The 26,808-nt window shown below is 40.1% G+C and overlaps 1 protein-coding gene across 4 annotated transcripts in view; it reads right to left on the bottom strand.

The window, feature by feature from the left end:
- B3GALNT2 (beta-1,3-N-acetylgalactosaminyltransferase 2) overlaps positions 1-21,284 on the bottom strand; it is a 34,494-nt gene extending 13,210 nt beyond the window's left edge. For 3 of the 4 annotated variants that reach the window (XM_036754525.1, XM_036754524.1, XM_036754526.1), the window contains exons 1-6: positions 20,874-21,212; positions 11,844-11,991; positions 10,027-10,127; positions 8,368-8,561; positions 5,958-6,053; positions 527-637 (exon numbers count right to left, since the gene is read on the bottom strand). In XM_036754525.1, coding sequence (XP_036610420.1) covers positions 527-637; positions 5,958-6,053; positions 8,368-8,561; positions 10,027-10,127; positions 11,844-11,991; positions 20,874-20,991 — 768 coding nt within the window. In that variant the 5' untranslated portion in view covers positions 20,992-21,212. Of the gene's footprint in view, positions 1-526; positions 638-5,957; positions 6,054-8,367; positions 8,562-10,026; positions 10,128-11,843; positions 11,992-20,873 lie in introns of all 4 variants that reach the window. The other variant, XM_036754523.1, reaches the window with a different exon arrangement.
- Positions 21,285-26,808: the final 5,524 nt, after the last annotated feature.

The following is a 26,808-nucleotide window of genomic DNA, read 5'->3' as shown; positions in this document are numbered from 1 at the left end:
ACTTGATAAGACTAAAGAAACAAAATGGAAGCTTTTAATTTATTAAACCTGTCAAAATCCCAAATGCCCAAATTCCTTTAGCAACATTAAAGCACACGCACAGTCTTCATTTTAGACTTTCCTGTCAAGTGGTATCTTAAATAAAATATAGCTAATGTAGAAAGACAGAAAATGAAGATTCTGGACAGCAATGAGTTAAGCTTCATAAAGGATTCTCACTTGAAAAACTTTGGGAAATAGAAAGAGGTATTTTCCACGTAGAGAATTCACTAACACGAAGACATTTTATACTAAGGTTAATACATTTGAATTTACGAAGTTATGTGTGACAGTTATGTCTTAAGCCTTTCAGGTCTTTCTGCTATAGTGATGACTAAATACATATCTATTATCAGACATATTCTAACACAGAAGACTACTTTCTAATGAAAGGATTTGGGCAAAAAGGAAAATGAATGATCAGCTGGTAAGATAACTTGTAACTTTTCTAAAATCCTGCTCTGCAAATCCAGAAAATAGAACTTACTGTAATGATTCTGATAACTCCCCCTCCATCGTTCACTGTTACTTTGTGAAGATTCCTAGACACGAGGCCTTGAAGATCCTGGCTCTCCCACACAATCGTGCCTTCAAAGCTCTGTTATTGTGTTTTAAAAGAAAGAATAAACCTCTAGATTAAACTTCACAAAGAAAAAAATTATTCTAACAAGAATAACTGTAGTATGACTTTAAATAATCTAGATTTCATCAAATTAAAAGAACCTTAGAAAAGATAGTATACTATTTTTTTCTAAAGACCAAAATTTATCCATCCAATTGTCACTTTTTTCCACTTTAATCATGTTACATTTAAATTTTCCAAACATATACCAGACATTTCCTTAAAAGAGGATGCTGCACAGTATTTCTTTTGGATGATGAAGGGTCATTATGAAAATCAGTTATATTTTTAAGGGAGGATACCCTCTTCCCACTCTCTCCACTACAGACTTCATATGTCAGTGAAAAAAAAACTGAGGCCATTTATCAAGAAGTTTCCTCATCTCCCAGTACTCAGACATCTTCTTGCCCCTCTTCCATTCCTCTTTCTGATGAAGAGCTGGCAGTTCTCTCTGCTCCCCTTGATTCCAGCCCCTCCCAGGCTTCTCCAGCAGACTGTTCTGTCACCCTCAGTCACTTTCTAATCTTTAATCACTCCTTCCATGCTGCCTTCAAATACACCCACGTCTCCCTCCAGTCTTAAACAAAATAAAAAATAAAATAAATAAATCTCACTTGCTCTGTCGGTCCCTGCATGATCTTTCCTCTCCTTTTTGGCTAAGCTCTTTGAGAAAGCCAAATACAATAGGTACCTTCGCCTCCTCTCCTCTCACTCTTTTACCTCTTCTGATCTTATTCAATTGAAAATGCTCTCAAAAGTTATCAATGACTTATTAAATGCCTAGTCAAATCTCAGCTGTCATCCTTCTTGACCTCAGCAGTATCTGACATGGTTGGTCACCTCCTGCTGGATGCTCTCTCTGCTAGGTTTCCATGACACTTCCCTTTCTTAAAGGTTCTACCATTCCTGTCTGATCCCTCCTCAGTCTCCTTGGTTGGTTCTTCACCCATGTGTCCCAAAGCTCTGTCCTCTTTTTCTTTTTTGGCTCTCAGGGGTTCAGTGATCACAGAACTGTCTATCTAGCCCTACTCTTTCCCTCAGCTCCAGTACCACATCACCAGTTGCCCCAGGGGCATCTGAAACTCAGTTTGTCAAAAAACAAACAAACAAAACCCCTCCTAACTCTTTTCTCCCAAGCTCTCTCCTCTTCTCAAGTTCTCTATTATTAGCAAGGATGCCATCCTTCTGGTTACCCAGGCTTGAAAGCTTGGTGTCATCCTCAACCCCCCTTCACTCTCACTCACCCAACATATCTGATTAACTGGTTGCCAAACCTTTTCACTTTTACCTTCAAAACTTCATGTATGCCCCTCCTCATCCGCACTCACATAGCCCCCACCCTAGTTCAGGACTCCACCATCTCTCCCCTCTACTATTATAACAGCTTTCCATATTGTCTCCCAGCCTCAAGTCTCTCCTCACTCTCATCTACCCTCCAACTCAGTGGCCTAAGAGACCTTTCTAAAGCATCAGTATGACCAATAAACTCCACTGGCTCCCAGAACTCCAGGATGAAATATAAAGTCATCCTTTTGGTATTTAAAACTCTTCACAACTGGGCCTCTTCCTACACCTCATTCCACTCCACACTGTCTGGGCTATAGCTACAACGGCCAACTTGCTATTCCCCACAGACAACACCACTGCAACTCTAGCTCTCTGTCTTTACCCTGGCTATTCTCCATGCTTAGAATGCTCTCCCTTCTTGGTTTCTCTGGTTTCCTTCAAGACTCAGTTCAAATCTCATTTTTCCCAGGGTGGAGTAGGGGGAGAAACTGGATGCAATGCTTACCTATGTCTCCCCATTCTTCCCCTACCCTGCAACTGCTAGTATCTTCCCCTTTCACATCACTTTTCATCTACTCTGGATAGATCTTGTATGTACCCAGGTACTGACATGTAGTTTCCCTCCATCGTAACCCCAAGTTCCTTGAAGGCAGAACCTGTTCACGTTTTTGCCCTTTTTGTGTTTCCCTAGAGCTTAGCAAAAGGTCCACTCTGACTCTATGCTTGGTCACTGACTGATGATCCCAAAGATGGCTGAGATATTATATATTCACCCCTAAACTAAACAGCCCAAGCAGTTTTATAGTTGATGCTTCTTTTCGATCTACTACATCTACATTCAATGTCAATTGTCAGTTCTTACCATTTCTGACCATCTCCTTTAACAAGGCCAATAATATAGATGGCAAAAATGACTAACTTAATTCTGCACATAGTTCTAAATCAGTAAGCGATTGCTTAGGGGTGGTTCTAACTCTACAGTAAGTAGGCTTGCTATTTGCAGGGCTCATAGCAACTCTTTTGTTGGGGAGAGGGCAGAGGAATTAGAGGCAGAGTTATTTCTGAGTTTCCCTATTGCTTTTTGGATGGATGAGGTTGTCAAAAGTCTGATGGACAGAAGTGAGGTCTTAATTTAGTATAATTTCTCTTAAATACCTTACCTATTACTTTTCAAATTAGATAATCTGAAAAAAGGCATTAATATCTACTAATGAGGTTATTCTTTCTATAAACTCAAGCTCTACAATAAGTAATTCTATAGATAGGGTTAAAGGCTGTAAACATATAAAAATTTTCTATTTAAAAAAATCACCATAATTAATTCAAATAACAAACATTTTAAAAACAGCTACTCTGTGCAAGTCCCAAGTGCCAAACTAATGGTTAGTTTGTTGGGTTTTTATACTAGATGTCCACAATTCTCAGGAAATAATTTTATTTCATGAAAAACAATACAAAAATTTTAGGAAGAAATTAATATGAATAATCCACGGTTTTAATTCTGTTTTGGAACATTTTTTAAAACTAAGAAGTACAACATTTGCAAAGTCTAATTAAAAAACCCAATGAAGGTGCTTACTGGAAGAGAGAGAAGGCAACAGTTAATATTAATATCATTCTCTCAAATTTAAAAGACAACTCCTCTTTCTGTTAACAAAAAGATTAAGTACATTCACAGAGAATGTACTTTATAAGGGTTTACTGGGGGCAGATGGACTGTCTGCTAAGTCAAAATGAAATGTATTAATAATTTTTTTTAACTGACAAAAAGAGGTAGAGGTGAAAAGTTGATTATCACTATAGGGTTTTAGCTTCTCAGCAAAAACAGGATATACATAAATATAAAATAAATCTCCGGCTGATTCAAATGAACCAAAAGTCTAATTTTTTAAATATTGAAATTAGCTTTGGTTTTTATGTGGAAGAAATGTGAAATTAGACTAAGCAATAGTTTAAGTGGCACATGCTGCAGCTTTCATTTAACTCTCTGACCCCATACTGAGATTTATGCCTCAGTGAGTTAGACAATGAAAACATTTCAAGAGATCTGCTTACTTGACAAGCTGTACTGCTGACATACCACCCTGGCAGGCTATTAAGCGAACACCCCAGGAGGGAGTGAAATGATATCCCAATCATATACTTCTTTCTCTTACATGGAAGAAAGTAGCCTATTTGTCTCTTAATCATTCATTCTCTGCTGACTCTATCCATGCAAACTGCTCATAACTATAAGCATAACATAACTTCAGTGCTAATAAGTCTGATGCAGCAAAGGTGGAATTCATCTTTAAAATTTAGCATTATTATAGTCTAGCTTCAACAAGAACATAAGTGGATTTGCAATGGGAAATTATTTTTAATAGCAATAGTATTACTTGGCATACCTAAGAAAATCTGCATAAATCTATCAGGTTAAGACCTAAAAAAAATTGGGCCAAAACTTTAGTTTTCAGGCTCTTAGTAAGTATCTGAGTAACCAAAAATGTTGCCTGCAATATCAGCACTGAAACTGTCAGAAGCTTCACCATGAATGTTGATAAGGGGAAGACAATTTTTGTGCAGCGAAAAATTTTTTTCATTCCTTTTCTAAAACTGGGGGAGGGGTACGGTAATTCTTTGACTAGTGGGTAATGAAGAACTGATAGTTGGCTTTCCTCCTCCTTTCCTTTCTGAAGGGGTCACAGTCAGTCACAGACAGGTTGCTGTCAAGATTCCCCCACTCCTGCTCATCGCCGTGTAGTGAACTGAGAAGCCAGATAACTTCGGCTTGTACAAATGCAGTTACTTTACAAATCCGATCAAAGGCCAGATGTCAAAAGCATTTTAGGAAGTATCTGGATCCTCATCCTGGGTTAAGGTCAAGCATTTACAACCCATTATAAGAGGACCCTGACTGAACCAGAACATTGCCCCCACTCTCTTCCTCTTCCTTGAACAGAATGGAATCCATACACACAAGCAGCAATTTTCTTACTCATATATTCACAATTGCCTCATTATTTCTTTCCTGGATAAGACTAACCCTAGACAAATGAATAAACAGCCCAAATTCAGCCTGTAAATTTTTACTTACAGAACTTGAAAATGCTAAGACTCAAAGTCTTCTAATAATTTCAGTAATATTTTAGGAAATCTCAAAATACAACTGAGCTCTACTCCTACTGCCCCTGATAAAGTGTAAGGCCAAGGAAAGTGGGACTTTTTACTATTTTTTCCTTTTGGAATGCTTCTCAGCACTAAGGCAATTAAGCCCTTTAATTGAGTCTTGCCTTTGTTTGTAGGAAGGCCATACCCTTTTGCTAATTAGGTCACAAGAGGTGTGAAGCCCTCGGGCTCTGAAAAAAGTTATATATACTCTGAGTGTAGCCATTAAGCTAGAATTCTCAGAACTGTGGGAGGAGAGGTTTTGCTTTGGGGGCTCACTCACTGGAAGAGCTTTCCTGTGATTTCACCAGACAAGAGACTGGGTAGCTGTTAAGGAGCCTCACCAGCTTTGAAAACCCAGATGTTGGTGCTTCTCTCTCTGGTAATCATGTATGTATTGCTATGGACAGCCAGTTAGAAGCCCTGTCTGCTAATTTGTGTTATTCATTCTGTTTATATAATTTCTGCTTGTAATTTTGGTTTGTGTTTTCTCTGAAGTTCAGGGTGCTGCCTTTTTCCCCTGAACTAAGTGAATGATATCTGTATGTTTAATTGAAGTGAGATTGTAAACCCCTTAAAGTTGCTTTCCTTAGGAAAGCAGATCAAAGAACCTGTGTTAGCAGCCCTCCTGTGTGCTGGTGGTGTTGGTCTTGTTATTGGCCTTACAGTAGCTACAAGCAACATTTCTGTTACATAAAGAAGCCTGGTAAGGAATCAGACAGCTAAGGGCTTTCCCCCTATTCAAAAATGAAAGCTGGTACAGCAGCTTGTGATCCCAAGTTGGATCAGTATGTAGCAGCGTCACCCCCTCCCTGCCCAAGTACAACACTAGTGCTTCAGCCTTCTCTTTCTACCCCCATACCTCTGGCAAAATGAACTGCTCCACTGGTTTGTACCACAGTCTGTTGACTTGTACTCCACAGCTGGGGGGACTGAAACGAGCACTAAGGAGAGCTTCCTGTGGGCAGAGTCGGGGAAAAAAGTATAGATAGAATCATTAAAAGTCAGGGGAGAAAGTCACTCTTAATACCTTGTTAAATACATTATTATACATAAATACAAAGAGCACCCCCCCAATCATTACGAATACTGACATTCTATTTGATTTAATCAGCACTAGTTTCTACCAAACCCAGACCCCTCTCTTCATCTCTTCCATCTATCATCAGGTTAGGACACTGAATCTCTCTGTAATCTCCCTTCATTGTACCACTGTCATTTAGTTTTCATCCTAAAATGGTAATTCATTCTAATTTAGAAAATAAAACTGTGCCCCAAAGCAGTTGGTCATGTTAACTATTGCCGAATGAAAGCAGACCTTACATCAAGAGAAAGTGAGGCAAAAACCAAGCCAAGGGGATCTAAAGATAACTGATTTTCATTCGAATAACTGCCTATTTTCTTTGAATGCTCACCCATCTGGTTTAACCAAAAGAATGTATTTATTTACATGCTTCATATTACATACTGACTTATGAGGGGAACATCTCATTAACACTATTAAGAGAGCACACACAAGCTTTCTAAAATTACAATTTTCTGTTAGGATTTTTTTCCTGTTAAATATCAGCTTTTACAAATGCTACAGGAACATGTTTTTGCTTCTTTAGTGAAGCAAGTGTGAACATCAGACTTACATGTAAAAAAGGTCCTATAACCTCGGTAGGAGGAGGTGGTAGGTCTGAACATAGTTTTGTGTGGGGCTTTTGAATATGTGCCAGTGTTGACTTAAGCTAGAAGCCACTTTAGAACAGAGACTGTTAACCTGTCACAGTTCTATATAACGTCATGTACAGTAGGCAGCTAGAAGTCAAATCAATAACATGGTCTGAGTACTGTACTTATCAACTGGGCTCCCCTGCTGGTAGCACACTCACTCAGAATAATGAGCTACAGGCCCATCTTCATCTACTACCAAGACAATTAAGTATCTGATGTTGGCAAGTCACAGCAGATTCTAATTTCCAGATTAAGTACAATGGCACACTAAGGACTACAACTCTGCGTCACTTAAAAGGACTTCCCAGATAGAAGTCTAACTGAAGCATAAAAGATGGAATCATGTGCTAACTGGCCATTAACATCAATTGATGGGGCTCTTCTCATAGCAAGAATGCTAGATTGTGTTCAAATAACATCCATGCCAATGGAGGAGCTCTGTGAATATAGCCCCCACATCAGGGGAACTCCTTTCCCGACTCCAGCAAGACTGCCCCTTCATTCTGTATCTCTCACTACTTGCAAATGAGGATTTAATATTTCTGGAAGGAAATCTGAATTATAGGCTTAGCTGGAAGAAATAAAACCAGGAAAGGCAGGTCAGAGACCAAGTACTTCAATCTGTAGCTAAACAAGAATCCTTTGTACAACACACCTAACGAGGTACCAAGGATGAGGAGGCTGTACTTTGCTTGAAGACCCTCTGCCCCTAAGGAAAACTCATTCCACTTTGGGACGGCTACGCTGGTTAGCAAGAGGCCTAAGTCTCTGGTCTCTGGGGTCAAGCAGAACAAATCTAATTCTTCAAATGAAACACACTGAGCAACAATACTCAATACTACCAGGGAAATTTTTCAAAGTAACTGAAACCTGTATTGATTAGACCTATAAATACCTCACACTCTTTTCTAAAGAGAAGAAATATTTTAAAAGATAGTATCCATTTATGACAATACATATAAGTAGTAATGAAAATATACTAAAAATGACTGAAATTTAAAATTATAATGGCAGCCACTAGCCGTGGAGGCAGAGTAAAACAGCTTTCAAAATTTGGTCTTGCACTATTTTTCCAGAGTACAGTAAATTATAACTAAACCGTACCGCAATAATTCAGGAATCTATAGGGATTGATTGGTATTATTTTTCTTACTCTGGCATTCTTTTTGAAAACCAGGGACAATTTCACCTATTCACTAACACATATGAGTACAATACAATTACAGCACAACCCTTTACTATCTTCATTCAGATACACCTTTGGTTAAATTTTGTTCCCCCACATATAATTAGTAGTATATAAAAACCTGATATAATACATAGCACAGTATAAAATAGAATCTAGTTGGTAATGATACTAGTATGTCTCTCAATACCAGAATTACAAAAAGGTTCTATTACATTAAATAAGGAAAGGAAAATCAAGTCTCTGAGCCAGGCAGGAGCAGACTCCTTTTGTAGACCTTTTCTAGGGAAAACAAATTTAATACTGACAAGATAGGAAAGAAATGAAGGGGTTGGGAAAAAGAGGAGTTTGTGAAGCAGGGTAATACCTCCTGTTCTGCTTGATACACCTTGACAGTAATATTCCTCTGGAAACCCGCATCACCAGCATCATAGAAAACTCCAAGACTAGTAATGACAATTGGGTAGAGAACTCGGAAGCTCACACTGACAACTTGATCCTCAGAGAACCCTGCTGCGGTTCCTTCAGGAAGACTGAATGCTTCGATTTCCTGATTTAAAACTAGGGAAGTAATAACAACTCATGTTTACGTACCATTTTACAAAGCAGTTTCCTCACAATAACCCTATGAGGTATTAGCACAAGTATGATTATCTCCATTTTACAGATGCGTAAACTATGACAAACTGAGACACAGGGTAAGAAATCGGAAAAAAAAAGAAACAGATGCTACATATACAAACCAAATAAAACCATTTACCTCTACCAATTTTTATTGTGGGCTGGCTGCTAAAACTAAAGCAAGTAATGGCTTTTAAAATTAAACCAATTATTTGTTAAGTTTCCTCTTCCGTCCACATAGCAAGAATGGAGGGTGGAACCAAGATGGCAGAGTAAAGGTAAGGACTCACCTGAGATCTCCCCCAAACCCCTCCAAATATCTTTTAAAAATGACTCCAAATAGCAAGAATAAAAACAAAGCTTCAAAAATACGGATTTTATGAAAATCAGGTATATTTGAACTCTGTTTGACAAATCTGCTGACTATTAATAGAGACTGAATATAGCACATGTAAAATACAGAAAAGCAAAGTTCAATTTTTCCCCTAAACTGGTGATGTCAAACAAGAAGAGATGCGGCCACTAGACCAGATCTCTGCAGGCTGCATGCTGACTTAGAAAAGCACATATTAATATTATCTATGTTATACAGTATTTTTATTTATTTTGTCAAATGTTTTCCAATTAGATTTTAATTTGGTTTAAGCAATATGCCTGACACCTCTGCCCCAAACTAGAGCTAATCGTCATTCACAGAACTTTACAATAAATATATGTGTATCTTTAGAAAGTGGATTTGAAATTTCCCTAAATGGTATTTCAAAATACCACAAAGATGAAGTAACTCCCTCCTCCCCAACGCCAGCCAAGAACTGCTCAAAACTTTTCATTCGGAGGATGGAGGTTTATTGAAAACTAAAAAGAATGTTTTCAAATCACATTTAAGCTCTTCATTGCACCATGCTGTAGATTTCCATTTGTGGTTTTAATTTTACTTGTCTTAAGCTCAAGGATTCTTGAGAAAGTCACAAACACACACACTACACAAAACTGATTATGTAATAATTTGAAATATTTCTAGAGAATGTGAGAATGAACAATATGGTAAAAACGGCTTTGCAAGGAATTCAAAACTCAGTAACATAGTATTTATCTTTCTTTTCTGTTAGACATCAAAATTCAATCTTCTATCTGACAACACAAAAGAAAAAGAAAAATCATAATCATGTCCTCCTGAAATTCTACACCTACCAAGAGACTCCCATCTATATCCCAACGTATTAGGGGGTTTGCTAGGAAGCAGGGGAGAGAGGTTTAATTTTGTCAAGAATGACTTCATACTGCTAACCTCAGCAACTCTCAATTAATAATCTCAGTATTGTGATTGACAGTCACGCTAGGGCCAAAAAGAGTGGAGTAACGAAATTATGATAACTATGAATACTAACACAGGTGTGGAACTCACTGGGATTAGTGATGTTCAGCAGTTTGCAGGAATAAGGGTCTTCTCGATCTTCCACAGGCACATTACAACCACGAGCACCTATTATGAACTTCACAAGCACACTGAGAGATTTGTTGGCATTAACATCAATTAATAATATTCCATCTTGAACATGCAGCTTCCTCTTATGCCCATTTCAAAATGTGTTCTTTTTTAGTCTTAAGTGCTCATCAAAATCAACTTTCTAGCTTTGGTTTACCTCATGCTGACAGAAAAGAACCAAATAAAATAGAGGCTCATTTCTAACCTTACTCTATTACTGAAAGTCATAGATCCTGCCTTTGGCCACCACTAAAAGCCCACACCAATAGAGGACAGCTAGTCAACTCCTGGATTATGACTGTTCATATTTCTATTACTGAGGCAACAGTGTAATTTTAAAAAGAAGATCTACATCAGTGTTGTCTTAGCATGACTCTCTAATGTGAAATATAAGACTTCTGAAGTTCAGACATACTTTGTAAAAACACATATATACATTTTTTTTTTTTGCTGATGGCCAATTAAGACAGAATCTCTTTCTTTATAAAACCAGTTTTGGGGATGTGAGTATAAATAGAAATCATCAATGATTTTTTTTTTGTTTTGTTTTGGCAGGGCAATTGGGGTTAAGTGACTTGCCTGAGGTCACACAGCTAGTGTGTCAAGTGTCGGAGGCCTCATTTGAACTCAGGTCCTCCTGACTCCTGGGCCGGTGCTCTACTCACTGCACCACCTAGCTGCCCCTAAACATTAATGACTTTTAAAGATAGACATTAGTCCCATATGGCTTTTGGCCATGTTATATGCACTTTCTCAAACAAAACTATAAAGGTAACAGAGATGACTGCAGGAAGAAATTTTTACCTAGGGTTATAAGGATATCCAATTTCAAAAACAAGCCACCAAGATTACTAAAGTCAAAGCGAGATGAGGCAAAGTGGTAGAAGGTAAAACACATTTCAATTAAGAAATTCTTTTCCAATAATTAAATGATACTTTTCAAAATCCAGTCATACATGATTTAAAGTCTAACAGTCCTACTATTACTTTGGGATCAAGACATGAAAAAATCTTTAGTAAGTGCTTTCAAAAGCATGAAAACAGTTGGAAATAAAGACTTGAAATCTGTATTTCTTAGAGCTAACTGTTGGTGACTATAAAATTCAGTTTGAGTAATTTGGCTCTTAAGTTACCCAGCCCCAAATAGCTCTGGTTCGATGTCTGCCAGAAAGGCACATCAATGAGTTCCCACTGCTATAAACCTCTCCTTATATAGATATCCCTGATTCCCACTATCATCTTGAGACTGGCTAGTCAGCTGACAAGAGAGAAAAGGACACTGAGTTTTGGTTAGCCTGTTTGTGTTCTATCTAAAAGATAGATAAGGCATTTTACCAAAACTCAGTGCAAGAAATATAAGAATATAGAGTTCACATCACAAATACTGCCTCACATATGACTTAACATTTTCCACAAAACTTCACTTCATGTGTACCTTGATTTTAAAAAATAGTTAATTTTGTGGAGTTAGTGAGAAAAATGTGCATGTAAAATATGCTATTTCAAAATCAAAACATTCAACAAATACTCTTCTCCCATTATATCATGATTAAAAGTAATTTGGTTAAATTTATTTCTTGGGCATAGCTTCAGCTAAACATAATTTCTCTTATACTGTTTAATTTTCTTTCTTTCTTTTTTAATAGTCTAATTCTCAAAACAAATGCTCAGGATAAATGTTTCTTACTCCATGTTTCTATATATCTAGCAAGGCACTAAAATATGAAACAACTTACCGTTGACTTAACTCTGGATGCTGTTTCAAGTGCTTCAACCAGGTGTTCCTGATTACACTTCGTAGTTCATGATTATTTCGAGCTGACAGCACACCAACTACCACATCATAATGTCTTGATTTCCACTGAGGAAATAAAGTCAGCTGATCTGGAAATAAGTGATAGTGATTTAAACACATCCTATGCATCAAAAATAACCACAGTACCAAAAACTGTATTTTAAATATTTTATTTTTTTCCAAATATTTTCAAAATATCTTAATATATTTTTACATTTTAAATATTTTAAATTTTTTTATTTCAACACTTTAAATTCTTTAAACCAAGAATCTGTTTGGGGAGGCAAATTAATCATCATTCTACTCCCTGGATAGACAAAACCTAAATATTCTCTACTTGAAAAGGTCAGCATCTGTCAATAAGTCTGCAACTCTTTAAGGTTAAATAATTTTAGGTTCAACAAATTCCTTACCTAACAACCCAAAAGTGTGGGAAAGAAAAATTAGCCCTTTTGGTTAAAGGCACCACCTATGGTCTTAGAGAAAAGAGCTTCACTTTACAGTTTACAGATCAGTAAAAGATAGGATTCCATTCCCCTTAAGTTTAAATTTGCTTAGAGAAGACCCAAGGACCTAGCTAAAAGGAATGAGAGAAAAACGTTAAAAGTGGGGCTGTTCACTGTCTTCTCTTCTACTGACCAGTTTTAGAAACTTCAGCAATAAGTACACAAAAACCTCTATTCATCCAGCCTTTCCTGGGCCCTCCTGTGTCAGAAGCAGGGAACCTTCAGGACAGACATCTCCCAGAGATACACATTCACCAAGGTTCTATCCAACTCTGGCAAATATTAATGGCAAATCCTCTCTGGGTTGAGTGCAGCCATGGAGCTCATGACAGCAATCTGTCTCCTCGACTCCAGTCACACCCGTTTGAATCGAAACTTGTACTCTTCCCAGGTTTCACTCCAAGCCAACCTACCATTACCTAGCACTATGTCACCACATGGAAAATCCCTTTTCAAACCAGCCTCTCCCACCCACATCTATTTTGTCAACCAACATTCTTTCGACCACTTTTGCTTTTACAGAAACTTGGCTACACCAAAGAAACCCTATCCCTTGCACACTTCTCCACTTGTGAAGACTTCTCCTCCTACTTCCTGGCTCCACTCACTAGGCCAGAATAGGTTGGCATATTCTTGTTTCCCTACTGCTGTTTCCTGATCATCCCTCTATCAACATTCCACCTTTACTCTTAAAGAGGGTTATTTGTACACCACACCTCTTCCCACCATCACTGCTCATTCACTGTCTTCCAATACATTCTCCTACCTTGTTTTTTCCCCCAATCAATTCAGCACCTTGCTCATAAGCAATCTTCTCCACCCTAGCCCCTGCTACTATTCTCAAGGACTTCAATTTCAAGTTGATAATACTTTAGCAATTTCATCTCTCAATTTCTCAACCTCACTCCAACTTCCTTCTCTATCTCACTTGAGCCACAAACTAATACTGAAACATCTTAGCCCTTACCAGCTCACAGAACTAACCCACCTCCAAGAGTCAGAATATTGAAATTTCATTAACTGACCACAACCACTTATCCTTCTCTTTCCCTACTAACCCCACTCTGCACCACCCACTGAGTTTAAGATGCCTTGGGGGATTTCTAATTTGAAATGTCCAGTAAGCACTTGGTGATGTAGGTCATTACTGACTTAATAAATTCAACAACCACTTATTAAGTACCTAATATGCGTTAGGCACCCTGTTTTGTAATGGGGACCCAAAGATAAAAACAAAACAGACCTATTGTTAATGTCCTTTTTAAATAAAAATGTAAATAAGCTAGAATTTCATTCCTTATTTGATAGGTTTTTTTCTATTTTTACATTTGTTGAAATTGCAATTGATAAGCATTATTTTAGCAAATAAAAGCAACAGTAAATTTTTTTTTTTTAAAAAGGAAAGCAATTTTACCCTAGTTTGTCCAACTTTGTTTTATGAGTTGTGATGTCCAGCAGTGCTAATAAAGCCTGGCTAATAGAATATCTGAGGCAGCTATATGGCTCAGTGGATAGTGTTCTATGCCTGGGGTCAAGAAGGCCTGAATTCAAATCTGGCCTCAGATATTCACTAGCTGTGTGACCCTGGGCAAGTCACTAAACTTGTATTTGCCTTAAACCACTGGGAAAGAAACGGCAAACCACCCCAGTGTCTCTGCCAAGAAAACCGCATGAATAGTATTGGCATGCCATGGTCCACTGGGTCATGAAGAATCAGTCATGACTTAACAACTGAACAACAAAATATAACATTCACACTGGCAGCTTAGACTACAAAATCAAACCAAAGTCTTCAGGACACAGAGGAGTCAACGCAAATGTGAAATGCATATTAAAGAAATGAACTGGAAAACATTCTAGTAGGATGGCAGCCAAAAACTGTCTAGAGGCAGTGAGGTAAGGCCAAGGTCAAAGTGAAGACTGTCATCCTATCAGCAACTTAGGAAGGCTTGGACCAATTCTCAAGGCCAATCAAATTTTTCAAACAGACAACTGAAAATTCCCACCTTCTCAGAGAGAGAAAGCCAAGATAGGGGCAGACCAGATAGTCTTAAGTCAGAGGTCAAAAAGATTAAAACATGCTCTAAAACTTTCCTCCCTTGTACTCCCTTTCACATTTCAGCAGGCAGAGAAGTTACAGGGAGCTTATTTAGCCTCCCACCATGATTTCTTCACTCTGCCTTTATCTCTCCATAGGCTACTGCTAGCTATTAGCATCCCATTTTGAGCAGGTTAAAGAGAGATAAGGTGAACAGGTAGAAAGTAGATTAACCCTATGTATTTGAGGGCTGAATTTTAATAGCTATACTCTATAGACAGGCATCAAACGTAAAGGCCCCCTCCCCTCCATTAAAATATAATTGGGAAATATTTAACAAAATACACAAAAATACAATAGAGTGGCTAAGTCAGTATGTAGTCCACAGGGATCCTCACCACAGTTTAGTAGCCCCACTTCTCTCTGACACTACTGCTCTACATTCTTTCACTTGGAAACCTCATCAGCTCCCATGAAGATTACTCCCAAATCTATACATCTAGTCCTAGTCATCTGAACCTCCAAATGCCATCTGGAAATTTCAAACTCCACATCCCAAACCATCTTAAACTCCACCTTTTCTACAAAACCCACCTCTATTATGAATCCTCTATTCCTTCCAGTCACCCAGGTTTACCATCTGAGCATTTATCTTTGACTCTTCATTTCTCCCTCATCCTACACATTTAATCAGATGCCAAATTTTGTTATTCTTACCTCCTTTCTATTCACATGACCACCTCCCCCATATCAAATCCTCAACATTTCTTGCCTGGACTACTGTAATATCCTCCTCCATTAGAATGTGTCCTCCTTGAGGGTAGGTACTATTTTATTTTTGTCTTTTTATCTCTAATAGCTAGCAAAGTGCTTGGTACATAGTAGAGGCTTAATAAACTGTCGCTGATGGATTAATTAAACTCATTGGAAGCATGTAAAGAGGTAAGAGCGATCAGATGCTCTATAGCAAAGGTTCCCAAACTTATTTGGCCTCGTGCCCCCTTAAAAAATTACTCAGAGCCCCCTGGGAATCTACTTCAATGTTTTGGATTTCTTTTTTAAATTTGAATCATTTAAAAAATAATTTTAAAAAAGATGCATCTTTAACTTATTGTAAATCTGTAGATTTTTCCTGCATTGAAATTTTGATGACACAATATTGCCACGTAACCATATAGTATCATATTATAAACATGCACACATTCCTGCCAATGCATACTAGGCTTCCCATGACATGCTTGCCTGCCAAAACTTGTTTGTTAAGACCTGTCAGTAGACTTGCACTGATGGGTTATAACTTGTATTTTGTGTGTTTATTTGGAAAATAATCTAATCACTACTTTAATTGTTACACAACAGTTGAAACATGCACCAATGGTTTTTCAAAATTTTATGTTTTCTTTCCTTATTTTTATTCAATCCCCCCACTCCCCGCCATTGCATCGAAGGCTACTACAGCCCATCCTGGACTGTTCCAGCACCCCCCCCCCCCCCATGGGACTGTATCACCCAGTTTGGGAACCTGTGCTCTATAGGTTTCATTGTCTTAGCAAACCATTATTTTCTTGTACCTCAGTTTCCTTTTCAGAATGAAAATATACATTTCATTCATTGAAATAGGCACTGACACTCTAATAACATAATTCTTGAAAAATCTGAATGCTGTCACTGGAGCAAAACTTAAATACTTTACACAGGTCTTCAGGATTGTAGGGGGATATAAAGGAAAAATACTAAGGGCACTTCCCTTCTCCCTCTGGAGGGGTGGAAGAGTATGTCACAAAGGTTGTATAAGTTGTCAGACACTGACAGTTTAGCATCACTGCTTTTGTTAGAAAGGTTTCCGGGTGGGCAGAATATATGGATTCTTGAATGTTGTATAAAAAAGGCATCAACATACATTTTAAATAAACTTGAAGTATCTTACTGGACTTGAAGTCCAGTCAAGTCCAGGCTCTGTCCACCTACTTACAAACTGTGACATTTGACAACCTCTCTGAGTCTGTTTCCTCTTCTGTTTGAAAGATATGGTAAGATATTATTAATACTTCGCTTAGGGAGGGGGCTGTTGTGAACAATCAACCAGTCAATAAGCATTTATTAATCACCTATTATTTACCATGTACAAAGACAAATTACACTGTTCCTGCCCTGAAGGACCTTGTATTTTATAAAGCAGACAGACACAGTCATTTTGGGAGGTCAGCCACTAGCACCTGAGTAGTAATCAAGAAAGATTTATGGTAAAAGAAGGCCTTTAAGCAAAGTCTTAAGGGAAACAAGGGATTCTAGAAAGTAGAAGTGAGAAAGGTGTCTACTGGGTAAGGGGGACAGCCAGTACACAAAGGCTCAGAGATGTTAACTGGAGTTTTGTGAAAAATCAAAAGAAGGCCAATTTGGCTGCAGGGGGAAAGTAGGGAATAACGTATAATAAGGTTAGAAAGTTATGGTAAGGCTAGATAATGGCAACATTAAATGACACAACAGAAGAGGTTATATTTAATCCTAGAGGCAACAGAGGACAACTGGAATTTATCAAGTAGGGGAGTGGCATGATCAACAGGAAAATCTTTTTGGCAGCCATGTGGAGGGATTTGAGCACAGTATTTTGTTAACTAATGCACTTTATAAACATGAAGAAGACCTGGGTTCAGCTCTGCCTCAGACATGTAATAACTGGGAAATTTTGGGCAAATCTCTGGATCTGTTTCCTCTCCTCATCTGTAAAATGTGGTAGCTGGCTCACTGACTTCTCAAGTTCTTTCCAATTCTACCTCTAAGATCCTTTAACAATCCTAACTATGAACATGAATGGGATGAACTCATTCATAAAACAGAAGACAGTAGAATAGAGCAGAAAACAGAATCTAACAAGGTGTTTCTTACAAGAAACATGATTGAAAATTAAGGGCACAGAGTTTAAAAAAGGGGCCCTAGGATAAAATCTATTATGCTTCAGATGAACTTTAACTCTGTGATCCTATAAAAAAAAAGCATCTTTTTAAAGTACTCACTCTGTACAAAGCACTGTGGTCAGAACTGGAGCTACAAACAGAAACACAAGACAGTTCTGCCTCTCAAAGCTCACATTCTAACAGGGAGACACACATAAAGAAGGTTTCAGCTGCAAGTCAGATAGAAAGGCCAAGTAGTAAAGCAGATGGTAATGCCCTGATTTTCATTAGAGACTTTTAACAAGGAAATCCACAATTGTGGAGATCAATTAATTAGACAAGTTCTACTTTAATTACAAAGTCACTGAATATGCCAAATTTTTGAAATTGTGCTATATTTAAATAAAAAATAACGTAAATACCACAGAAAAAACAGTAATACTAAAAAATAAAATAAAATCAACATTTATTGACAACAACTACATATAAGGCAATATGTTCCAGAGGCTGTGCAAAGACTATGATAAGTTTTTCAAATTTATCTCCATATCTAAAAATAAAACATCAAATTCAAGTGAAAAAACCCACAAGGTTAAAATAGATTACTTCACATGACCTTAACTAAAGGTCAGTTATTTTTACTATAACTAATATGTGAATCTGGTCCTTTGTGTACAATAATTATATTTTGTATATGCTTATACAATCAGCACTTAATAAAGTTAGGATTTGCAGCCATCTAAAACATGGAAACAACTCCAAAGATACAGATACTAATACAACTGTTGCAACTCACGTACTTTCTGCCCACAATGCATGTTATTTCAGCTTTGTTCTTTCATTACCACTTTTTCCCATTAATTTACTAAAAAAATGGCAGAAAATAAAAACAGGAAATAGTATATCATTATCTGGTTATGCTGCAGCAGTTTTATATGAGAAGGCAAACTCAGACAAAATATTCTCTTGCATACCTAAATGGCAATAAGCAGTCTCCATGAGACTGTCTCTCTTACGGAAACCAGATTTGCAAAAATTAATCTAACATTAGAGGGAAAGAGCAGCAGAAAGCCTACCACTGGTCCTCCACCTCTAGACTGTTTTGCCTCCCAAACGCCACTTAAGGAGCCAGCTTCCTTCAAATCCCATCTTCTTTTTTACAGATAAGGAAACAAGCCCATAAAGGAAAAGTGCCCTACTCAGGACCACACAGGTCAGTCTTCTTGACTCCTGGTCCTGCCTGACTCCAGCCTGTCCCCTTAACCCACTCCCTCAGTTACCCAGGTGTTTAATCCAATAGGAGGTGTCCCAGCTCTCCAAAGCTCTCAGGTTTGGTGGACTTGCACAAGCCCTCCCCTTAACCAAATCTATCCCTCCTTTACAGGAATATAACAGCTGCCTTTAAATACCTTTAGATTGACCACATGGAAAAGGGTAAAGCACTGGTTTTAAGTTGTACCAAGAGGGCACACCAGGGACCAAGGGTTGATTGGAGGGAGGTAGACTGACCTAAAAACAAAACAGGTTTTCATAATTAGAGTCCAACAAAGGAATGGATTTCCTCAGGAGTCGGTGGAGGAACTGTTTGTTGACCTTACACACAAAGGCAGGATGACCATTTGTTAGATTCTGTAGAAGAAACTCCAGCATTGTGTGGGATTCTGAATTAAATTACTTTTAAATACCCTTCAAACTCATATACTGGGCTGCCTTAGCACTTGAGGGCATCACTGGATTAGATATAAATTAATCATTTTTAGGAGTTATGTAGCTTAGAGGGCTATTTCCTCCTATGCTAATTACAACCCCTGGACAGCTAAGTGGCACAGTGGGGTAGAGTACTGGATCCGGGATCAGGACCTGAGTTCAAAGGCAGCCTCAGACATTAACTAGCTGTATGACTCTGGGCAAGTCACTTAATCCTGTCTGACTTAATCCACTGGAGAAGGAAATGGCAAACCACTCTAGGATCTTTGCCAAGAAAACCCCATGAAAAATTCTGGTAAGTGACGGCCCACTGGGTCATGAAGAGTTGGACACGACTGAACACTACCACCAACAACTAAATAATGAGTATAAAGTTTATTTATTCTTCTTTATGTCATCCCAAGCACCTAGTAAGGTCATACACACCGGGAGAGTATTCCATAAATGCCTGCTGACTAACATCGTGAGTACCTCAGGCCATTAAAAAAAAACCCAACAAACCCACAAAGGAAATCAAGCACAAGCCCAGCAGAATGCAAAGGTCATTACTGACCCTTAAGTGTGATAAATTACTGTTCATCCCACTTTAGAGAAACCTAAAAATCTTTTTTCCAATGCAACTGAAAAGAATTGCAGCACTAGACCTGCCACCAAATCCCCTTTGAACAGGACTTAGTCGTAAGGGCAACACAAAGCAGTGGACTTTCCACCTGCCTGCACCGCTTCTTTCAGGGACATAGAACCAAAATAATAACCAAGATGTTAACCTACGAAAGACTAAGAATTATCACTAAGATGTCAGAACAGCGAAGGATTCCCAAATACTCTATTCTTGTCTTATAAACTTTGGGTTACCAGAAAATTCTACTTTTTGGGGATGACGGGTAATCTCTCAGGAGAACTAAACACAAAACAACAGGTTTGCTCCCTAACCGCTCTAAAGGATTCTTCTACCATCACACTCGTGGGTTTCCTTCTTAAAATGTTCTGGTTAGCGGAAGCCTGAATATTGTTTTCCAGAGCCCAAGAAGACCTTGTGCTCAAGAGCAACTCTATTTTAAAAGAAGTACTTCACTAAAAATGGATACGATTAAATAAAAAAGGACGTGTCTATTTCCATCTGTCCTCCCTTTGATGGAACCTGAACACTCAATTTAAACACTAGAACTTCCACCAGAGCCGTGCCTATTTCAAGCCTGGACCCGTTTCAACTCTCTCAGGCGGCCAAACACAAAACAAAACTACGACACTTAAAGCGGTTATTCTTCACTCGAAAACTAGATTGTCTTTTTTTTAAAGGCAGGTTGCAATGGGCCCCAACAATCCTCTGTAAATAAACTTCGAGCTTCGGGAGAAGTGGGGTCTACAACAGCCCAAGGAGACGGCTGGCCACGGGCGACGCGGACGAGGCCGGCCTGGCCACGGGCGAGGGAAGGACTTCCAGCGGGGAATATGCGTGTGTGTGTGCACGCGTGCAGAAGAGGCTGGAAGGAAAGGGAGCGGGGATCGCTCGAGCCTGCGAGGAGAACAACAAAAAACACACTCGGCTTTGGCCGGTACGCGGCTGTTACTCTAGTACGAGATGAGAAAGCTCCTGGCAAGCTCCAAGGCGACATAGAAAGATTGGCCATCATCGTTATGACTGTTTCGCGGTCTCCCTTACTCCGGCAAATCTTGGTGGTATGGCGAGGAGGGCAGCAACTACTGGGGTAGGGGGGAGGGGAGGCAGGAGAGGCGCGGAACCTGCCCCTCCCCCCCGCCCCCACCCGCAGCTGCACCTGCTGTGCCCCTCCCCCCCGCCCCACCTCACCTTTCCCGAGGCTCACCTGCAGGGCCGGCCCCGGAGGAGGAGGCGCAGGCGGGCTGCGGGGAGCGCAGCCGCAGCCAGAGGTGCAGCGCGGCCCCGAGCAGACACGGGCACAGCAGCACCAGCCAGTTTCGCATTGGCCGCCCCCGACCGCTCCACCTCGCGCCCCCGCCGCGCGCCGGGCTCCCCGGCGTCCCGGGGTCGGAGGAAGGCTGGGGAGACTGCCAGAGACGGAGGCGCAGATGGGGAGGGGGTTTCCCCCGTGCGACCACCCCCTAGCAAGACAGGGCGAGCGCGTGCACTCGCCCGCCTGACCCCTGCGAGCGTGGATAGGTTCCTCCTGGACTCTCGGGAAAGATTTCCCAGACCCCCGGCGGAGGCGGCGGCAACGGCGGTACAGCCACGCGAGGCCCCACCCCTTCGGCTCGGCTTCCCTTGTGGCTCCTCCCACCTTTTTCTCTCACACTCTCCGCCCCTTTTCCTACAGGCCCCTCCCACTCTGGGCAGACGGCCGGGAGCTGAAGTTCCACCCCGAGCTCAGGCAGGGGGCGCGCCCTTACCCAATGAAGCTTGAGAACTACAATTCCCAAACGCCCCTTCTCCTCGCCGCCAACGCTTCGCAGCGCACGGTAGCGGAGCGGATCGGCTTTCAGAAATGTGCGCGTCGTTCGCGAAATCTGCTGCCGCCTAACGGACTGGGGAGTGGGGGGGGAGGGGGAGGGGTCTTTGTGGCTCTGCGGCTGCGCGATGCACGACACGGGATGATGCAGTTGTCCGGGGAGTTATGGGGTTGAGAATCGTAGACTCCACCGACGGGGATAAGTGAAGGGGTCGGGAAGGTACTCAAGGCCTAGAATCCACCACGCCGGTGGAAACGGAGCCGGCGGCCCCAGGAGCTGATGGGAAAAGCCGTCTGACTAGTTGCGGGTCACTCGGTGGGGAGTTGGTCTCTAGGGTGAGATCTTCGGGAGACGTCTTCCTTTTGACCCGGAAGAAGATGCCGCGGTTGCAAACTCTACTTGGGTGGGTGGGCTTAGGGTTCTGGAGAGATAGGCCCCCTCCCAGAGCGGGACGGAGTGGTGGAGCTAGCACTAGAGACAGCCGCCGCGCAGCGGGGTCGCTCTTCGGAGTCTCCACCTGTCCTTGCCTGGGAACGCCCGTGACCCTGCTGAAGGGCCCTCCGGCCCTCCAGCCCTTGTAGCCTTCCCAGCCTTCTCCCCTCTTCACTGTGCCCGTTATCTATCCATTGCCAGAGCCGGCTATTTCTATCTCGATACATCTTGTATCAGTCCTCTGGGTTCAAATCCTGCCTCGGACACTTAGGAGCTGTATAGCTAGACATATGCAAGCCATTTAACGTCTCAAAACCTCAGTTTCCTCATCCGAAAAAGGAGGAGGTTGACTAAATGGCAGTAATAAATCTCTGCTTAAATGATAATAGCTAATTGCTTCGCACACCTTAAAGCACAATATAAATATTACTTGTTTACTTATATATCACTTATGAACACGACATAGATGTTAGTAACATTTATGTCTCTATGCGATTTATGTGTACAAATACATCTATATATATCACTGCAAACCTAAAAGTACAGTATAAATATTCGCTATTATCATTTATATATATCATTTATTATATATCACTTTACAAACCTAGAAGTACAATATAAATATTATTATCGTTTATATATGTCATTTATTATATATCACTTTGCAAACCTAAAAGTACAATATAAGTATTAGCTATTATCAAAAATATATATGTCATTATGTATCACTTTGCAAACCTTAAAGCACAATATAAATATTAGTTATCATTTACATATATTTGTATATCACTTGTGAACACGATATAGATGTTATGTCTGTCATTTATGTGTACAAATACGTATTTATACAATCACTGCAAACCTAAAAGGACAATATAAATATTAGCTATCATTTATATATATCATTTATTATATATCACTTTACAAACCTAAAAGTACAATATAAATATTAGCTATTATCGTTTATATATGTCATTTATTATATATCACTTTGCAAACCTTAAAGCACAATATAAATATTATCATTTACATATATTTATATATCACTGAAGAACACGATATGGATGTTATTTGTGTATGTCATTTATATGTACAAACACATATTTATATAATCACTGCAAACCTAAAAATACAATATAAATATTAGCTATTATCATTTATATCCATATCATTTATGTAAATACATATTTATATGTGTCACTTTGCAAACCTTAAAGCACAATATAAATATTAGCTATTATTATCACACATATGCATACACACACACATACATACATGTCTCAACACTGCAAGGTAGATACTATTATTATCCCCGTTTGACAGATGAGGAAATGGAGGCTGACACTTTAAGTGACTTGCCCAGGGCCAAAATATCTGAGGAAGGATTCAGACTTAGGTCTTCCAGATTCTAAGCCTAGCCACCTAGCTGCCTGGGACTACTTCTCACTAAAAGGGAGTCCTAAAGCCCATTGATATTAGATACTCTACTTATTGGTGGAGATCAATGCCTGCCCTAGGATGGGCAGTGGGTAGAGCACTGGGCGTGGAGTCAGGAAGACCTGTGTTCAGATCCTACCTCAGACACTTTAAGAGCTGTGTGACTCTAGACAAGTCACTTAACTTTTGTATGCCTTAATCCACCAGAAAAGGAAATGGCAAACTCCTTCAGTATCCTTGCCAAAAAAACCCCATGGACAGACAGTATGGCGCACAGGGTCATGAAGAGTGGGACATGATTAAAATAACAAACAGGGTGGAGTGAAGTTGGTGAGAACTGGAGAGAGGAGAGCTCCGGTCCATTCAGGTTTCTTCAGTGTCATTGAGTCTGCTGAGTCTCTTCAGGTCTCACTTTCTTCAAGTTTTTTGAGTTGCTTCTGGCTTAGTTTGGGAAGAGAAGATTGATGATGCCAACTCTACTTCAGGTTGCTGAAGGGAAAATAAGACAACTCTGGAAAGAAATCAACATGAGAGGAGCTGACAGTCTCCATCATGTCCCTATCCCCAGTTTGCTATACTAGAGACATAAGAGAACTTCCCCTTGGGTGAGATCTAGGAACTCTCTCTCATGTTGGCTTCTTCCCAGAGTCTCATTCCAAGAAAGTGAAAAACCTGGACAGACTGGAGCTATCTTTTCTCTTGTTCTCACCAGCTCCACCCTGCCCTTCACATGTGCCCAGGGCATTGATCTCCACCAGTGGGGAGAGTGTCCCGTGCTAATGGGCTTTGAGACTCGGGTCCCACTGTTCATTCAGCCACTATCTTAGTTGAGGCCCTCACCACCTTTAGCTTATTGAGGTGGTCTCCTAATGGTCTGCCTCAAGATTCCCCCCATCCCAATTCATTCTCCACACAGCTGCGAAAAGATTTCATTCTACTGATATACTTCCATGGCTCCCTGTTACCTCTAGAATCAACTATAAAATTCTTTGTGTGAAAGTCTTTCACAATCTGATCGTAACTTATCTTTTCAGCTCCATTACATACTACTTTATATACTCTGCAGTCCAGCTAAATTGATCTCTTTGTTTCTCACACAAGACACCCCATCACCCATTCTGTGCTTTTGCACTGGAAGTCCCACATCCCTTTCCCAATCTTCCCCAAAGCTAGTAGTACCTTTCCTCACTACCTTGTATTTATTCTGTGTATGCTTATAATGCACATGTTTTCTCCCATAAGGTAGGATTCAAACTCAAGTCTTCCTGATTCCAAGTCTTAACACTTACCAACTATGCCTGCCTTGATAGTAAGAACAGTTTCATTTTTTTTGTCTTTGTGACCCCAGCAACTAGCAGGTGCTGGCACATAGCAGGGGCTTAATAAATGCTTTTTGATCGATTGCTTGATCTCACCATCACCCATTAACCACCAATTCCATGATCTTGAATTGCGAAATTCTTGTCTGTGATAAACATTCCCTGGACTTTCCAGCTTTAGCTCACTCCTTGACTTATTCATCCTCGTTGACCTTCACCATAATTTCCTGGCCCTCTACATTTTCCTCTTTTTCCCATCCTAAATAATGCTCTGGTCCCAATTTCCTTACTTCACTGTCTTGCCTCCATAGTTTAGCAATTGAACTATATTCACTGACCTCCATCCAACTATATGCTATTCTCCAAAATCCCTTGCTCTCTTTTCCTATCACTGCTTATAACCTAGCAATCCTCAAACCTGGGTCATCCCCATAATAGCTGTTTTCACCTCCTGCGCCTATGCTGTTGGAACCCTTTTGAAGTCACATAATCATGCTGATACCCAAGACCCCCCCCAAACTTTGGGCCCCTACTAACCAAGTCCAATTTTAGGCTCTGACTCAAAATACCAACCTCTTCTTTGGGTCCTTGCTCCCATCCAAAGATTACTTGGGGAATCCCATATATAGTTTGAGTCTACTGCAGTACGAGCACTCAAGGTAAAAAGTGTACCCTGTAACAATGTAAATGGAAAGAACACATCGAAGAACACATCTATCACATTGAATGCTGTGTAATTATAATGACCTAACTTGGCCCCAAAGAAGAGAGATGAAGCTACACCTCTCCCTTTGTAGAAGTAAAGGGTGATGAATGTGAGTACAGAATGCTGTACATACTATTAGACTCTCTGTCTTGGTTAGATTTGAAGAACTTTTTTTCCCCCTTTGTTATTTTGCTCTTTGGTGGAGGAGAGGAATGGCGTATAGTGTGAAAGGAAGGTGATGTAAAAACAAAAGATATCAGTGACAGTTTTTAAAGATTACAAACTCAAAAAATCCTTCATTTGATCTTGCCATCCCTTCAAATTATCCTATATCTTACCTCCCTTTCACTGCTGAATTCCCAGAAAGAGTTGTAAGGGCAGCTAGTTGGCACAGTAGATAGTTACACTTGAAGTTAGAAAGACCAGAGTTCAATCGTGATCTCAGACACTTACATGTTGTATGACCCTATACAAGGCACTTGACTGCCACCTGCCTCAGTTTTCGCAACTATAACGTGGGTATGATAGTACCTACCTCCAAGGGTCGTGAGGATCCAGTGAAATAATATTTGTAAAGTGCCATATAAATGCTAGCTAGCTTTCATCGCATTCACTGCCTAATTTCTTCACAATCTACTCATTTCTCAACCCCTTGCAATCTGGCTTCTGACCCTATCATTCCTAAAACCACTCTCCCCAAAGTTACCAGTCATCTCTTGAATGCTAGCTTTGATGTGCATTTTCTTAGTCCTTTGTCCATTTCAGGGAGGGGCCCAGGCCATCCATGTTTACTCCTTCATTCCTCTCTAGGCTCTGCTCCCAACCCTCCAGAATTCTTTCTCCAGCATGTCCCATCTTCCCAGCCACTTACCCTGGAAGATCTCGCTAGTCTTGTGGCCTCTTCCTCTGATTGGTCAGTTCCTCTTGGAAATCCTGCTTGAAGAAGGACTCATCATTCTTCATTCTCCTCCAGACTCAGCTCCTGACTCTCTAGACTTCTTTCTCAAGCATGCCTCTCCACCATTCTTAGCTGCTTCATTTTACGTATTGTCTTCCCCCTCTAGAATGTGAGCTCCTTGAGGGCAGGGACTCCCTTTCATTTTGCTTCTATTTGTGTTCCCAGTGCTTAGCATGGTGTCTGGGACAGAGTAAGTGCTTCATAAATGCATGTTGCCTGGGTACCTGTTATGTATGCTAATAGAATATAAACTCCTTAAGAACTGGTGCCATTTTCTTTCTGGCTTTCAGTAACCAAGTGTGGTCCCTTTCCCACAGGTGCTTAATGAATGTTCACTGAATTGGAGGGAAAGACTCCTTTGCCTCTTACAGATTTGTGGTGCAGAACAAGACAATGCTGAGCATATGGCAAGCAAGATGAAGGAACACATGCTAAACTGAGGGAATGTTAGCTTTGTTTAAGGAGGCATGTCCCCTACTCTT

The sequence above is a fragment of the Trichosurus vulpecula genome, chromosome 4 (genome assembly GCF_011100635.1).
Source record: "Trichosurus vulpecula isolate mTriVul1 chromosome 4, mTriVul1.pri, whole genome shotgun sequence".
Taxonomy (NCBI): Eukaryota; Metazoa; Chordata; class Mammalia; order Diprotodontia; family Phalangeridae; genus Trichosurus; species Trichosurus vulpecula.
This window is presented reverse-complemented; position numbering and strand designations above follow the sequence as displayed.